At 37.3% G+C, this 18,999-nt stretch overlaps 1 protein-coding gene across 4 annotated transcripts in view; it reads left to right on the top strand.

Moving 5' to 3' along the window:
* Nucleotides 1–18,999, top strand: part of ZNF385A (zinc finger protein 385A) — a 1,202,383-nt gene that overhangs the window by 497,723 nt on the left and 685,661 nt on the right. For 2 of the 4 annotated variants that reach the window (XM_044083967.1, XM_044083964.1), the window contains exon 1: nt 11,912–12,006. The exons of the other annotated variants lie outside the window; for them this stretch is intronic. In XM_044083967.1, the coding sequence (XP_043939902.1) occupies nt 11,949–12,006 (58 nt within the window). In that variant the 5' untranslated portion in view covers nt 11,912–11,948. Of the gene's footprint in view, nt 1–11,911; nt 12,007–18,999 lie in introns of those variants that run through there. 4 annotated transcript variants of the gene reach the window in all.

Raw genomic sequence — 18,999 nt, 5'->3', positions numbered from 1 at the left:
TTCCCGAGAAGGATATAGTTCCCCCTGTTAAGTTCCCTAGACCTTTCGGCATAACCTCCATGCAGCCCAGATTTTCTCTGCCCACTACTTTTCACAAGGCTTATTATTTATTTTACAGGAATAGCAATGATGAGGAAGGGCTCAATCAGGTTATACTAGATGTTAGTATAATATACTTTACGGAGCTCAGCCAAAACTAAACACCGAATACAAAAAATGTTACATTTCTGGAGTGCTTTATTATTTTTGTTGCTGGTTATACAGTAATCCACTAGAAATGCAATAGACAGCATCAGCATCCACCTCCTTTTTCCTATTTTGTATATGGAGTTGGAGTGTCAAACCAGCAGCGACCATCACCTAGAGACAATGTTCAGACCACAGGATGACTAGCCCTGCCATGGACAAACTGTACAAATGCTATATTGCATTGCAGTATTAGCAAATCTGGCTAAAACATTAAAAAAAAATAAGTAAACTAAGAAAAGTAAAATCAGTTCCACTCCTGAATGTGCAGTAAAAAAAAATTTTTCTTAACAGAAGTTGCATTATTTTCAATGTATTCCAGGCAAAGTCAGTTTATGGCAGTTTTGCTAATAAAGTATTACATATGAAAGTCATTTCCTCCCATTTTACACAGTTTTCATAATTTTATCTGTGTATTTATCCTAAAACAGAGATGTACACTTTAAGAAGTATATTTTGATTGCATGTAATAAGCTACTTCCTTCAACCAGGGCCCAACAAAGCTCAAAGTACAGTTTCCTGAAGAGGGTACGGCTCACCTCGTAGATTCCCGATACCTTTCAGGATAACTCCGTGCTTATGAATGTACCTGTGTCATTGAACACAGGGTGTTGCAGACCAGCTTCATTCTCATTCAGTCCATGTTATGGGGCTATATGTATTATTTCACAAATATTTCTTTTTACCAAAGGATGTTGAAAGTTTGGTGAATCATATATTTCTAGAGTTGCTGCTCTGATTATATTCATAGTGTGCTGAATTTCCTCACTTTAAATTCTTGAATATTTTACCATAAAATCATGTAACTGAAAAAAACAGCAGCATTTTATCAACTGTTTTCAGCACATAGTGGTCTCCAAATTATATTACCAGTAAAGATTGCTTCTTATATGACATTAAATGCCTTAATTATATTCATTTCACAAAACACATTCATTCTTGTTATACATCTGTATGATCTATTTTTTTTTCTTTGTCATACCTTTAGGTTAAAGTAAATTTCCTCTTGTTATATCATCAACTCTATTATTACCTCTACAATGCATTCAATCAACACAAAACTCACTAAGGTACGGTCTCACTATAGGAAAAATATTCATATTGTTGATGGTAGAAGAGTTGGTGCACATCAGAGACATTTAGATGACCACAGTAACAGTGGGGCATCTGTATGCATTAACTCTTGCCCCACACCAGAGTACACTGCAAGCTACCTATACATAGTCTTATATGCAGACTGTAACTGCTACTGCACTGGTGGTATGTTGTGGTTCTGGCTGCCCAGGGCTAGCCCTTGGGAGCTACCTATGGGACCCCCTATGGTATTAAAGCCCTTTCCCTCACCTCAGAGAAGGGGAACCAGATGAAATCAGCAGCATTGTTGTCTGACCCCCTTGTTATTGTACCTCCAGTCCAGACATTGAACTTATTTTAAGGAAGTGCTGGCTAGTGTAGCCTGCTGTTATGGACAGAGATCCTGATTAATAGTATCAAGAAGTGTATGTGGAACATTATGTCCCTGCCAATCATTAATAGATATTTTTCAGTAAATTGAAAAAAAGAGTTGCTGATGTTTCATCATATGCAGTCAAGTTAAGCAAACAGCTGTCCACTTTTGTCATTGAATGGTATGCTGTAAACTCTTGTTGTTACAGTTGTGATGTTCCCCACTCTAGACCAGTCAAGGAGCCTGAATCCTCGCCACTAACACTGAACAGCGACATTCACTTGGAACAAAAATAGATCCACACTGTGTTTCCAGATGCAGCTGTCTGCATGAAGCACAATTTCTCCTAAGAACACAGAGGAAATACACTTAGTCCAGGGTATGGCTGTGTGTGTGTGTCTCTCTCTCTCTCTCTCTCTCTCTTCCTCTTCCTCTTCCTCTCTAGGGCCCCAATGAGACTCCCCACTAGCACAAATGTAGATTTGAGTCTTCAGCCGAGTGTCCAAGCCAAGTCCTCCAGCACCATCTCTATGAAACCAATGCTTTGTGTCCTTGCTCCAAGCAGCTGACACACATCCTTTTTGAGGTTTGATTTGCACACACACACACACACACACACACACACACCTGGGAAAGGCTGGCACAGACTTAGTAGCTATGCCCCCTTCTGCCAGGCTATAAGGTAGTCACTGCCACCAGATACTCCAAAGCCAACTACTTTAAGACTCTTACAAGGGTACCCAATTATACTGAATGAAATTAATATTAATACAAATTGTAGTGTTTGACAAATGCAGTAAGACATTCAGGAGTGACCACAGAGTCACCAAATAGATGTAAGTACTCTCAAATGTTAAAATATTCTCTAAAGGACCAGCAACAATGACAGGTTTAAATATATTTAATAAGAAATAGTAAAAGAACATAAAAATACTAAATATCTGTTTACAATAAACACCAGAGTTTCAATCACAGGAAATATTAAAATAACATGAATGAACAGATTCACACAGATACAGAAAAAAACAATTCTTAACTAATCTCACTATATTTTCCTGACTGATCTAAAGAATTACTATTCCCTGGTCACTTACTAGAGCAAGGCAAGATGAAGTAGGTGTGGGGTCCTTCTTTGTCAGGTTCCAAAAACAGAGTGCCTGCGACTTCTCTCACATCCAGTATCAAAACATAATTTCAGTCTGGATTACATAATGATATCACATACATCTGGTCATCTGACCTCTGGTTCCCACACTACCCCCATTACTAGAAACTGCCAGGCTTTAGCACATATGTGTCAATAATTCACACACATTGGGCTTTGCTAAGATCTGTTGTAGCTTCTGAAAGTCATCAAAAATAAACACTTTAATTCTTCCTAAAGGCACTAATAAACCATTCTCTGGCACAGATGTTTTGTCTCTGGTGGCAGTCAGAACTGTAAGATACAATCTTTATGGCCTAAATTAAGTAATTTAATTTCTTACTATTTTTCAAAGATAGCTGTAGCTGTACTGGGATTAACCTCTTCTCTTCCAGTATTCTATTTACAACAGTAGAGTCTGATATAATGTACATTTATTTTCTGTCTAGCAGGACACACTATTGATACATTTGTAACACAACTAACTTTACAAATACATTTTCAACACAAGCATCTGTAAAAGTAATTTTGATATACAAATGACATATAATTCTGTACAAAATTCCAGCTACCTGTGCTGGCATATTTTACACATCCACTGCCCTACTTCTCCTGGCATAACATGACAGGTAATAATATTCTATCAGAAATGTGAGATTATCATTGCAGCTGGCACATATATAGCTTTGTAACTGAGATGTACCTTTGAATATAAAATCACAGTAGACACTGTGTGTCTAAGGATGTTATGCTTTAGTGTGGAAGCATCTGTAATTTGTCTCCTTTCTGAATGCTCATACAATATTAATTTATGGTTTGTGCAGATGATTAGATTGAGAGAACTTTCATATATCATGAATCTTATAGAGCCTTCATTCTTGGCAGTATAATCCCATTGTAATAATAAGGAATTTGTTATTTTGCCAGGCAGAAGTTGCTTTTACAGTCATTGTCTACATATAAAGTGTCGTGAACTAACATTAGTACAGATTTCATTTGACAATTAAAATCAAAGTTATTAGCAAATGAATCACAGACGTTGCTCAGCCAAAAGTGTTTGTATCCACTTCTCATTTAAACTTATTTCATCTGAAAAGGAACATTCTGTAAATTTTTAAATTAAATGTTCCATTGCCTTTCTGAAGTTATTTTTAATGTTCCCTTTTGCATATAAGTCGACTAGACAGTGGTTAACTTTTCTGGCCCTGTGAAACTTATTTTGCAGTTGTTTATCTTGGTATTCTGTTGATAATTAATACACCAGAGCAGACAGTAGGTAATTCACATGTTGTTTGGCCAAGAGGGTATTTCCCTCCTCCCACCATTAGTAAAAAATATGAATTAATCAGGCATGATCCTGCAGTGGTGTATTTTTATAATAAAATGCCATCATTGAAATTAAAAAAGCCTTATACTTTTATAAGACCATAGTGTAATGCAACCTGCATTTCTCTTGACCATAATGATATATGGTTGCATACTTATGTGCTTGAATATTGTGTTCCTCCACTTACCCCTTCATCCATTTACATCTTTGCCCTTTTAAGCCCTGCTTCCTCATTACTGTGTCATAATGCCTGTGACTGAAGAACCCTTTCATACATGGTTTTCTGCTGTCAGAACCACTTTAATGTGAGGCATGTGCCTTATATATCTGATTTAGCTCACAGATCAGTCTTGTATGTTTGGATGCACATACAGATGATTGTCTGTGCTTGTTAATCTGACATGGTTTTAGATGTGAATGCTTCCTGTTGTCCATCTTTTGTTCTTTAAGATATGTATCTGCATATTGTTCATAGATATATAATAGGCTATCGATCTGCAGACTATTACAAGCCTAGACAATAACTAGAGGTTAGAATCAAACTCTGTGCCTTGTAACTGTGAGGTAACGACATTATTCACTGTGCTACCCCACACCCCCAAAAATAAGAGGAAATTAGTGTGAAGACAATACAAGCCTAGTGTAATAACCTGAGGTTCGAATTGAACCATGTGCTTTGTGTCTTTGAGGGTAAAACCTTAACCATCATGACAAAACTAAATTCTAACTATAAGAAAGGAATAACTACTGAACTATTTCTCGGGTCATTGTCCACTTCTGGTGACTCTGTTTTCAAGAAAAAGAAAGAGAATCATTTCCAGTTCATCTAGGATATCTACACATATGTAATAGCTCTAGGTTGATGTTAAGAGAGAGTTGTAGTACAGAACAGCTTGTAATCTGCCGGTTACAACATTTTTAGTAAACCTGTTATATGGAAAGTGATAAATATCATTACTTGCCCTGTGTATAGCTGCACACTTTCCATCTAGGGGAGTATAACAGCTGTTTAATGATTAGTACTGTAAATCCTAATACTATAACCAGATTACATGAAAAACACTTTCAGTAAACCTGGCACTATCATTTTACCTATTGCTGTGTGAGCAACGAAATGGTATATGTAATGTAGGGGGTTGTGAGGTCTCTCCTCATATGGGGATGTGTGCCAGGGGCTTTGTTTTTGATTTGCTGAAAGTGGCTTTCAGCTTAATTGTATTTGTGCATTAGGATCCATGGTAATTGTTTTTACTGAGTCATCACTAACCCCTTCCTAGCATGCTATTGTGACTATCAGTATATATTCAAATGATTTAAATGAGAATCTAAAAAATGCATTTTCTACATGTTCCCATACAAATTCTCTGCTCTAAATGTCCAATAATTTGACCTTTCTAACATGACTGTATTCCTTCTCTGTATTTCATCTTTGTCGTTTACACATCGGTTTTGTCTTTCTGCCACTGTCTTCAGTGCACTGTACTATCCTGAGAGCTATGTACAGATATCCAGTACAACTTTCCCTAATATGAATAATTTGGACAGATGACCTGTTGGTGATGGCACTGGATCTCTAAGTGACTAATGGCTGTAGTTGTGATGGTATGAGCAAGTGCATGCAAACTCAACATCTTGCCTTTATTTCAAGCTGTAGTCTCTGGGGGCAAGAAAGAGAAAAGAAAATAAGGGCCTTTTTTGGGATTAATATGTATATAAGACTAATTTTCTTAGGGGTTTGAAGGAATGTGTTGTTTGGTTATATGCATCCACTTCAAAGACATACATTTTTGATGCGTCAATCACCTCTGGCAGGATCAGTTGTGAGAAAACAAGTAGTTCGTAGCATCACTCAAATTTGTGCATTTGGTGTGGTAGAAAATATGAACAGTCTGACAAGGTTGTAATACATGGCCATTAGTCAACACTTTGGTTAAAGTGAAAACATACATGGTACTTTTGTCAAAGCTGTGATGTTTCTGGAGCATATCAAAGGCCAAATACTGTTGCTTGTAAACAGGTATGCAATAATTCTGCAGTGGATAATCCCAAGCAGCCAAGGAATACAAAGAAAATTCTGCAAATAACAAAAACAACACAGACTGATAGTGGCTAATTAAAAATCAGTTAGTTTGATTTGTTTGACAAATATTCAGCAGATTGCATATATCCTCTTTGTCTGACATACTAACGAGTTTGGATCATATGAATTTTCACAGTGGCCTTTCATTCGAATCCTTTGCTAAAACCTTAATTGGAAAGTCAAAATTATGCTACATTTGGCTCTAAAATTGTGTGGTCTTCCTTAAGGCACTGGGACAGAATGCAGAGGATAAAATTAGACATGGTTTATTCACAGGATGTTTTAGACAATTTTATAGTATATGCTTTTATATTAGCCAGTTTTACATTTCATTGTTGAGTGCTTCTGATTAACCTGTTTCTTCATGAGCTTAATTTCAATACTTCCTATAATTGCATGATATCCACCTTTCACCTGCTGCATGTTTTGGTGAGGTGTCGTCTGATGTTAATGGTAGCAGGTATTCTGTCATGGTATGCTACCTTAGAGGACTGTGATTTATTTTTACATAAACTTTCAGTATCATTTCTTATATTTACCATATGATGTGTGTTCTTTTTAAAATGAGTAATTTTGTGTTTGACCTCAGACTAGCTCAGCAAAGCCAATGTAGTCGATTTTGGAACATCAAATGGAATATTCACCAGAACATAACCTACTTCAAGATTTGGTACTCTTAAAGATTACTAAATTGGGAGGAATTAATCAGTTTCTCCTTGCATGGGGAGAGGGGATCAACCTACTCCCCAAAAAAGTTAAAAAATGCCCATCTGATTGGTTGGATTGAACTGAAGGAGCTTTGTTGTTTCAAGATGTGATTTAGTAAATCATTTCTTTAAAATGGACTAGGAGTTTAAATAAATCATTTATTCACTATCAGTTTCCAGCAAGTCAAACTGACTCACCAAAATCATCCCATTTGAAGTTCCTATTTGCAGTCCAGTCTCATCTTTTCGGTTTTATGTGCTAATTTAGAGTGTGAAGCAGGAAAATAAAATTCCATTTAACATGGCTGGGTTGCTAGTAAAGTTGTTTTACATATTATCTCCTTTTCCTAGGAATCAGTATGGAGTAGTCAGTCTGTTTTTGTATGTGTTATTGAACGTTTTGAACACATTGACCTACACTAAACCACCAATAGAGCATTTAATCCAAAGCCCTGCATTTTTTATAGCTCAACTATATCACAATGCTAAACACTAGTATGTTTTTGTTTTGCCTGAGACACCTTCAGTTTCTGTAAAATTCAAGCATACAGCCCATTAGGCCCTTGGGACTATGAAGAAGTACATTAAATTCACACATTACTTTACACTTTACTAAGCTGAATTATTTCCTTTATTGTGTGGGCCTTCTCCATTGTCAATTATTAATAAGGAAATGGACTTGAGAGAGCACTGTGGAAGCATTTTTCTGCATGTTAAGAATCATAGAGACTGAACACCTTCACTTTTTTTGTTTATCTCTGAATGATGATGCAATGAACAAGTTGCAAAGCTTACACAGTATATTTGTACTGTGTACATGGCACATTAGTATCATATGGCTCTGGATAGATTTGTGTCCCAAAGACTCCCCCATCTTTGGAATAGACCCCCTCTCCATGTCAAGCAGAGTACCTCTCTAGCCCTCTTTAAGAAGAACCTGGATGACTGGAGGGGAAACAGAAATACACCCCTGGAATCCCACCTGTGTCCCTACTGGACAGGGGAAACAGGTGCTGACTATGAGGGAACATGGGCAAAATTCTTGCCTAGGCTTATAAGGGCCTCCAGGCTAATAGCCTAGTATCATCCTATGAACATATGAACCTATGGAAGTGACCTTATAATATCTGTGGTTCAGGGAAAGTAGACAGCTGACATACCTCCCAACTGCCTTAATTTTAGGATGTCCATAATTTTGGCTCAACATTTTATTCCTTCCTTCCTAAAATAAATTTAGATTTCTTTTTGAGAAAAGTTGGTAGGTTACAGTCGGTAAATACTTATAATTCTTAGAGTTACAGAATTCTTTGGTTCAGTGTATAATGGGATGTCTACATGTGTGTGGGAGAGTAAATGTAAAGGGATGCCTGTGTCAATGCGATACAGGGACTGTCAGTGATAATTACCACCTAAAAGTGTTTTTGGCAGTGGAGGCAATTATGGGCAATCAAGTGACATGCAGATTAACTCATAATGAGGTCTTTTTCTTTGCAGCTTAATGTGTTTCTGAATCATATTTTCTATGGTCGAGTAAATTGACCTACCCTCACTAGGCACTTTAATCCACCACAGAGCATTCTTTTTGAATCACAGAAACTGTATACTTAAATTATTGGCTAAAATTTGGATTCAGTAACAATATTCTTGAAACTATTGAATGTAAAAACTGAGTCAGGTCATTAATTATATTGATATTAAAGATAAAAAGTATAAGGAGAAAAGGTAAAAAGAACAATAATATGTTGGAATTGTAAATGTCACTCATTGCTGTTTGAATTTTATGAAGGATTTTATCTAGGTATGACTTGTCAAATTATTGCAATAACTAAGACTGACACAGTAAAAGAAATTTATTTCTCACCCTATGACTTTCTCCTGTTTGCATCCTTTTTAGTGAAATAAAATGGTTTCTGTCCAAAACACTATCATTTGTGTAAATTATGCCTGTGTGGGTTCATGCAAAAATAAATAAATATACTGAATACTCTTAAAAATGATTATTTTCTGATAGCTGTAGGTCAGATAAGGAGTTTTTTGCTTATAAATTCCTGAATGCTGAGAGGATAGCTTAAAGACCCTTGCTCGGGGCACAATACTGTGGCACGCTCATTTTCCATGGGTCTATTTTGGGAGTCTTGAGCCTTTTGCTATACTTGTGATGCCAGCGTAATGCCAGTCATCCATGGCCATGTTCTAATGTGCAACCACAATTCAGAAAAAAACAACAGAGCTCAGGAAGGTAATCACACCAGGTACATGTCAACAATACAAAAAGCAAGAAGAACCAACTTCGTATCCACAGACCTTACCTTTGAACTGCGCAAAAGTACAAAAGTTTATACTAAACAAGGACCATACCTCTCAACTGTCCCTGATTTTCAGGGATGTTCCTGATTTTGACTCAAATTTTAGCTCTGTCCCTCATAATCTCTCCTAAAACTAGTGACTTTTGGAGGAAAGATGGTGAATTACACTTAATGAATAATGACAATAATTAAGAGTTTTAGACCTCTTTTACTTCAGAAAATGTGTATTAATTCATATGCTCTGATTCTGTTAATGTTTCAAGTTAATAGTACTAATATTTTAAAAGTGTCCTTGATTGTCCCTGATTTTTTCTTGACTTGTCCCTGATTCTGTTGAAATTCGTGCCCAATTGGTTGAGAGGTCTGACAAGGACTTCTTGTGCACTACAAGCTAGTAATGTTTTTACCTGACTGGACTGCTTAATGCTTTATTGCAGGATGCACCCACCTGATGCATGAATGACTTAATCATAACTATATATGTAAAATCTCGTTTTGTATTGTTCATTATGTAGAGCAAGGGAAGTACCATCAATAACCATAAAATAAACTTAGCCTCCTTTAAACTTAACTTCCACACATAAGGGCTTGCTTGCAAATGAACAGAAACATTCCGAAAATTATCTCAGAGTAGTAGCTGTTTTTCGTGTTGCAGTTAATTAACACAGCCCTCATAGACAGTGAGGTATGTGGCCCAGCTGAGAACGCATCCGCTTATGTTCTGACTTGCACATTCAGGCTGTTTCCGGGAACTGTCACTACTGCAAGCTTTCCCCTACCACAGACTCACTGTTGTGGAGATGTCTTTGAGGCAGAGAAACTATTTATACACTTTACAAACAACAGCTTTGTATATATTATAAGACTTTGAAAAATAATCGCACTGCATTTCTAAAAATGATGTGTAAGATCTGTATTGAATCACTTCGCACTGTAACTGCCTAATGATAATGGTGGGTAGATTTGACTTGATTGTTTTTTGAGACTTTTAAAAATGATCTCTTTCATCTATGTTTTTGTTAAGTAACAAAATGGATTTCATCTGACCATGTTTATGCAACTGCAGTCTTTAAGAGCAGAAGCCTAGGTATGAAGGTAACACACCTGTAATGTGCTGCATCCTATTGTATGTTCATTTCTGTCACCTCAGTCTGTGTATTGCAGGACTGTGAATAGATCAATTTACTATCTTGCATATCCCAGGTAATTTATGAAGAGAAGAACCTGCAGTGGATATAAAAAGTATACACACTCCTGTTAAAATGCCAGGTTTTTGTGATATTAAAAAAATGAGACCACAATAAATAATTTCAAAACTTTTCCCACCTTTTATGTGACCTATAACCTGACATTTTAACAGAGGTGTGTAAACGTTTTATATCAACTGTGTGTGTGTGTGTGTATGTGTGTGTGTGTGTGTGTGTGTGTGTGTGTGTGTGTGTGTGTGTGTATATATATATATATATATATATATATATATATATATATATATATATATATATATATATATATATATGATATGTATAGAGCACAGGGCAATCTGTCAGTCTATCCTTGAATAAATTCTATAATGTGCTTTACACATCTCAGGTTTGATGAAATTTTTGAGTACTTTTGGGTGAGGTCTGTCAGCATGATATTTTCCTGTGATTGTAACATTACTCCATGCATGACATACTAAAGTATCATTTTTGTTCCTAGTTGCAAGCCTCTTTGCTTTTGCAAGTAACGTCTTGGTGGTCAGTTCTATACTTGTACAATTCTTTATCAACCATTGAGATTGCAAAGTGTTAGGTCATATATATTTTTCATCCCCTTGCCCTTTGATGGAATAGCACATTTTGTTTTTGGAAAATTGCATTAATGTGTTACTTCTGCTATGGTATAGTCTTAATATTTTTCCATAAAAATTATTCTTCTAGTTCATGGGTAAATACTCGGTTAACTGCCCTTGCAGGCCATTTTAAGCCTAGCCAATTTCCCTCAAATGTGAGAATCAAACCCTGGACATTGTGCTTGTAAAGAAAGCACCTTAACCATTATGCCAACCCCCAACCCCAAAGTGTAGCATTGATGACTGGAAATCGAGTGAATGCATAGTATAATAGGGTTTTCCTGATGATGCCACCATAATCATATTGCAGAAAACGTATTTGTCAAAACAGCTAAGAAATCTGCTGAAAGCCTGCTTATATATATTTTAACTGTTCTTTTTTAAATACTGAGTAAGACAGTTATGCAGACCGGAAAGACTCACATCCCAACCACTACTGCTATACTCAAGTTCCCCTTTCATGCTCTGAGAATATTTACATGAACTGTGAAGTTAATGTGCTAAAATGTGTTAAAATTACATATCCAGTGATGCAACTGCCACTCAGTCAAGGTAGTATTTGAACTCCAACATCTCCAGTTTGTGCTTGGTGTATATGCAAGTAGAATCTGAATTCCATTTAATGAACAGGACAGGACTGCAGGATGAGACATGTTTCAGTGCTAGAACTGCTGAAACCAGTACGAATCGTGAGAGGCTATACAATTTTTATATGAGGCACATGTAAGCAAACAACAGTTTATCCAGGGAGTCCTGACTCCTAAAGCTCAAAATTTGCTGGAGTCCTGCACTTTCTAATTCAGATATCTACAGAGCTACTTATCTTTTTCGAGCTCTGCCTGTTTCATGTATCTGTGATGGAGAGAATAAGGATATTTTTACAATCGTCAAGCCATTTTGTGGTTGGGAAGTCAGGTATGTACAACTGGCTTATGTGGTAGGGCTGCCTGTGTTGATGCAGGTTATGGATTTGCCAAATGCTGAGAAAAGTGTATTGGAAAATAAGAGGTGTGCATTTCTTTTTTAAAGAATATAGCTGATAATGGCCTACACCAAGGGTTACGCTACGCAGTTACAGAGTGGTAGGAATATAACCAAAGAGTGTACTATTTTATATATTTCATCTGTAATACACTCTTATATTTTAATTTGCCAAGTACTTTGAGGTAGTGTAAATGGAGACGTGGGTCTGCCTTTTAGTGATGGACCCTACTGCTCCCTTATAGAATCTTTTGAGTGCAGGTGGAAACCAGAAAATAGAATCCAACTCTCTAGGATGATCATAACCTATGCCGAGTGATGCTTGGATGCAGAATCACTGCATTCAAACACACAGGCTTGCAACCTCCACAGTGAGACACACATTAAAATAGAAGAGAGAGAGTGTATACTGTGGAAGTGATAACCACTTTAGAAAAAGGCTGCAAGCACTGAAATAATTCAATAATAATTTTTATTCATAGTTTTTCCTGATCAGGTAGGTTTCTCTGTATTCAGTCAACAGCCTGATAAATATGCGGATCTAATCAATATTGCAGAAAGTGTAGCTTTATCCTGACAGTAACTAATGTGTCTAACTCCTGATGTCATCACAGTATAATCATAGGGTAGACACAAAATAAAAGGAGCTAAAAATAATGTATAGTCTGGTGTCTATCCGCAACTATTTGCATGGCAGTAATATTCAAAATAATATCTATTCCTGCATGTATATTTCATTATTTTCTTGGTGGCAACAGTTTATCACTGAAATTATACTACAGTTTTTTTATTTTATTAAGACAGTGTAGTATGTTTGTCTGAATTTTAAATAAACATTTTTCATAAAAAATATACTGTAGAGATTTCTGGGTTTGGTTAGCTATCTATCTGTTATCTTATCCAGAAATGCAGTGTATGGTTATGAAAAATGTAGAGTTCCAAACAGGAGGGGGGGGGGTAAGGAGAGAGAGAGAGAGATTATGCCAAGTAACAGAAATAAGAAATGATCTCTTCTCAGTTAATTCTCAGTCAGGGGTCTTCCAGAGAGAGCTTCCTGACAATGAAGACCTAAAGAGGGTCAAAGACACAAAGGTGAAATATGGGAACATACACACAGTCAGCAAGGATCCTAAATACAGTTAATTCTGCTGTGTCAGGATTAGATTGTAAAGGATGTAATAAACTGAAAGCTGCTGGAAAATGAAGGATATTCACTGCGTTCTTACTGGTGATGCTTTGTATAACTGCAGGCCTCACATTTCATGTTCCTACCTTCTTCATAGCTATTTTACTATGTAACATCATAACCAGTGTAATGTTTTCCAGACAGCAATAGCTTGCATTGGGGAGCAAAAGAAAGAATCAGACCAAAAAAATGACTTGAGTTCTATTTAATTATGTGCAATAGAGAGTCTTGAAACAAGGTGGTCAGCAATAAGGTTCCATGACAAATTTTCTGTTTGCAGGACTACTGTGAAACCCTGCTCTGAATGGGACACCGAGGTTGTTGTAGATGTTAAATCTGTGGTATGTCTTTGGATGTGTCTTACATCAGGATCCCCTTGTAGTAATTAAGCCAAAACCACTGCTCCCATTGTGTATGAAATTTTTGTTGCTCTCAGGCATTAAATGCCAGAGACTAGAAAAGTAGTCATACAGAGCAGGAAAGAGAAAATATAATACAAAGTTAACCCGTCTACTTTCAGAACTATCATAAATATTAGTGATGGAGCATCTGATAGCCATCAGTAATAATCATCCAATGGAGATAGAATTGTCATTTAAGTTACTGGTAAAGCATACGTTTCATTTTATATCACTAAGAATCTAATAGATGGCTATAACTCAGGCTGGGAACAACATTTGATTTACAGATTTAACCTTGCACTCTGATAGACCATAGTGGCATCACATGCATGCCGATGCACAGATGTTTTTTGTACTCAGGGAGCTGTACTATGAGTATAGAGAACAGCTGCGACACATCTCATGCAGTAAGAGCGGATTTAGGCAGCACATGTACAGCTTGAGTACCACCTGTGTGCATGCTGCATATCTGAGAAATGGCAACTGCAACTTGTTAACGTGTTACCGCAGTAATACCATAAATGTTGTGATTAAACACAGAATGTGTTATGTGAGGTGCTTTATGATTTGTGCGGTAGCTGAGTTGGATTGTGTTCTATAGGTGTATGACTACGGAGTTTGTAATGCATTTTTGTTTGAATTAGATAGGTACAATAATTTAGGCTGCATTTCTGGGTCATATAAATAGTCGCTGTGGGTTGATGGGTGCATGGGCAGTAGTGTTTGCATCCCAACTGTGATTGTTGTGCACTTTTATACACACACACACACACACACACACACACACACACACACACACACACACACACACACACACACACACACACACACACACACACACACACACACACACACACACCTTCTTCTTTCAGTTTTTCCCAGTTAGGGGTTGCCACAGCAGATCACCTGTCTGCTCATGATTGGCAGTGGAGTTTTACAGTGTTGAGTTCCCAGCCCAGCACCCAGCCTTCCACAGAAGGCACACACGTGCACACATTCACACCTAGGGCCAATTTAGAGTGTCCAATCCACCTACAGCATGCCTTTGGGATGTGGGAGGAAACCGGAGCACCCAGAGGAAACCCACGCGACCACAGGGAGGACATGCAGACTCCACACAGCAGGCACCCCAGCTGAGGATCGAACCGGAGAACCTCTTGCTGTGAGGTGGCAACCCTAACCGCTGCACCACCGTGGCCGCCCCTCACACACACACACACACACACACACACACACACACACACACACACACACACACACACACACACACACACACACACACACACACACACACACACCCCTACATATGGCAAAATTCCAAGGTATGTCCTATTACTGTGAAATCAGAACAAAAAATCCAAAACTTGCAATAGCATCGAATTGCATTATCTTTTCACTGCATAATTTGATTATATATGATGAAAAGACAATGTGAGAATTTAAAATCTGATCAATGGTTTGAAGAAATCACTGACAATATGTACCTGCTTTGTAATATACAGCTCCTTTCCATCTACAATGTTTTTCACTATTACCCTCTAATCTTCAGTGTTATGCTTTGACTGCAAAATAGTATGCTCCAACACACATGCCCTCCCAAAGTAAACTGCAGCTTAGCAAAGCAAAGCTTACATATCTGTCCTGTATGCTGTTCACCTTCACCCCCCCAGTCATATCACTCCCTCCCTCCCTCCTTCGCCCACACATCCTTCTTATGCATTTGAGAATCCTTCTGCCATGCTATGGAGCCAGGCCTAAGTTAATAACATTTACTTACAGCAGTTTAGAACATGCGGCCTTGTGACCTTTCTCTAGTAGTACCTCTGCAGAATTCATCACCCTGCCATTTAAAGTGTTTGTACACATGTTTTGCCAACATGAGGACTTCGTTTCATTCCCTAGACCACAGTCAGTGAGGTATTATTATTAAAAAAATATATTGCTTCTGACATCAGACAGAGGAAACATCTGTCCTGACTTCTGACATATCTTCATAGACTGGCTTCCTCTCACATTTCTGTGGTTTCAAATATGCCATGCCCTGTGCCATTTCAGTTATTGCATTATACGCTTTAAAAAAGTACTTTTCCTCTGTTATGTGTGTATCAGTATGTACAGAGGAACATGATTTACTAATAGTCTTTAGGTCTGAAGTCACATGACAACTAGTGCACTAAATCCTCGAAAGAGGAAATCCTGGACACTACCTTGTATACGACTGCAGTCAATCAGATTTTAAGATATCTGAGAAGTACCATTGAAAAATGCAAACTTTATAGTTATAAGAATTAACTCAAAATAATAAACAGTTCCAAACAATAGAAGGGCAATTAACATGTACAAATTTCAAAGACTGTAGATAAAAAGGTATTTTTTTCTGTCTACCTAAAGCTCTAAAGTAATAAATATAATTTACAGGAGCTACTGGTGTCTTCAGCATGCTTTAGGGTTGTGACGGAAGCATGCACTTCATGAGAACGCTTCAGTCAGAACTTTTTCTTTTATATAAATTAAAAGATTCAATATGCCATTTCTAAAATCAGGCAGAAATGCATTTTTTTCCTGAAAAAGCATTTTATGAAGTATGATGTTTGCAGCAATTGAATTAATAGCAAACACATTAGTTTTAAAGACACTGCTGAACCATCTTTCTACATTTAATTTAATTTATATATTCATTAAGTGAGGATGTTAGCCTTTTAAAATCTGCTGCCTATGTATGTTCTACCCATCTACATCTGTGATTGTAATAAAGCAACATATCCTCTTTATGTATCAATTTGCCTGAAGAACTCTTCTTGGTGTATAAAGTTGAAACAGCAATAATTTGAACTTCATCAGTTCAACAAATTATATAATTAGTGGTTTGTACATCACTTCTGTTGCAGTGAGATATCACTGTCTTGTGCTTTTATAATGACAAAGCTATACAAATTGCCTTACACATAGGTGTTGTGGTAGATCGTGGCACAAAGGTTTATAAGACTGAGATTCAAAAAGTGTCTATTCTGGATTTTTCAAATTTAGGGTATGCTGTATCATTCTGTTTTTCTGATTAATAATTTAATTGCCAACAGTTATCCACTGTGCTCTGAATGAAAAGGGAATCAAATTAGTGACTCCCCATTTTTCTGGATTCATTAATTTATGCTTGCATTCATTCATGTTTGTATTCATTTACTCATTCATTCATTTATACATTTTCCCATTACCTGCCTAATCCATTTCAAGGTCACTGGGAAACTGGATACTATGCTGTAACTTGGTCAACATTAAGGAAGAGAAACTAATCCTTAATCAGGTGCTAACAGATGATAAGATGTACAAACTCACATCTTCTCATGCAACATATAAATGTATGGTTAGTTTGGTAAAATTCCCCAGCTCCTAAAATTCATCTTAAGAGGGGAGAAGATACCAAAAGAACTGAAAGAACCCCGTACTGGGATATACAGATTCACACAGAAGGCAACCTAAATGAAAACTAAATTGGAAAACAAGCACTGCAAGGCCCCTGTGCTAACAGCTACACCACTGGACTACTGTTTTATAATGACTTGTTTTATCTGTTACTATGTAGCAACTGCCTTCTTTAGAAGTGTCAGTATGCCTTGCACTTTTCAGGGTCTCTGTCCCTTCAGCTTCCTGTTTCCTTCAGGTTTCAGCATCATATGGCCAATAGTTTCAACAGTTTGAAGGTAAAGCTGGCAGCCTACTGCCTTTCAGAAGCTTGATTGGTTTAAAACATGTTGATATTTCTCCTTCTGGAACCAGACACGCACACACACACACACACACGCACACGCACACACACGCACACACACACACACACACACACACACACACACACACACACAGACACGCACATGCACACACGCACACGCACACACACACACACACACACACACACACACACACACACACACACACACACACACACACACACACACACACACACACACACACACACACACACACACACACACACACACACAGACACACACACACACACACACACATGCATTTAGTAATGTACAAAAATAATGAGCAGCAAAACATCAGTCAAAAAGGATCAAAACTCAAAATAGTCTGTAACAACTATGCAGTTGTTGTTGCATGTAATTCTTTGATGCTTTGTATCTGCAGTAATTCTTCACTTTATTATCCAACATGATTGCCGCGGTGGAACGGCGGTAGTGTTGTTACCTCACAGCAAGAGGTTCTCCTGTTTGATTCTCGGCTCGGCTTGGGAGTGCCTTCTGTGTGGAGTCTGCATGTCCTCCCAGCAGTTGGGTAGCATTCGAACGACATGCGTGTGTAATGGGCGTGCCTTCGTTGAAGTTTGGGCGTCGAGCTGGCACCTCAGCGTTTCGTAAAAATCTACTGCCAATCATTAGCGGACCGGAGTTCTTCTGTGACGACCCCTTACTGGGAAAAGCCGAGAGAACAACAACAACAACAACATTAAAGCTTATAAAAAATCATTACAATGCTTTGAAACCACAGCTTTTGCTGGTGTTATTCAAAGTAACTAAACACACACTTCAAAATCTAGAATTAATGATTGAGTGTTCTTGTTTGTTTAATGTCCTTTTATGTTTTGGTCACAAGCTGAGCTTAAAAAATGGTCCACATGGATCAACACTCTACCACGGTTAATATATTTAAATAGATAAATAAATAAACTTTGACTGATTGCAAAGAATTGTAAAATACAGTAGATACAAAAGCAGAATAAAAGAGAACTGTTAATGAGAAAGTACTGGCATATTTACAAAATGTAGAAAGGATCCTGAAATAGTCTTATCAAGGGAACGTAAAAAACTATGAAAAGCACTAAAAAGGCTTTCTAGAATAACTAAACAAAGATAGACAGTAAAAAACAGAAAGTATCACTTTATGCAGACCTCGCCCTGAGTACTGCAAACAGTTTTGAGTACCCCCAGTCCTCTATAAAGATGCACTCAAACAGAGATTAATCAGAATTAAACATGTCTTAGACTGGGTCACGGCAAAAATGTTTACATGCCTCAGGGGAATCAGCAGACTTCAAAACAGTTTTCTAAAGAAGAAATAAGTGAGTTAAAATGCAGAGTACAAAGAGATGGGGTCTTGAATTCAGAGGTAATGCAGAGAAACATTTTTATACACTCTAATGGTGTCAGATACATGAAACCGACTTCTTGAATGAGGACTAGGTTAAATAAATCAATGGAGAGATTCAGTATATTACTAGATAAATGTACTGTATTGCCTATGCTGGTTGTGGTCTATGAGGCTTTAGATCACCTATGCTTTGAAGTTTATAATCCAAGCAGGGAAAGAGCCATGATACTCTGC

This window comes from Protopterus annectens, chromosome 9.part0 (genome assembly GCF_019279795.1).
Source record: "Protopterus annectens isolate FY-2018-M chromosome 9.part0, PAN1.0, whole genome shotgun sequence".
NCBI lineage: Eukaryota > Metazoa > Chordata > Ceratodontiformes > Protopteridae > Protopterus > Protopterus annectens.
This window is presented reverse-complemented; position numbering and strand designations above follow the sequence as displayed.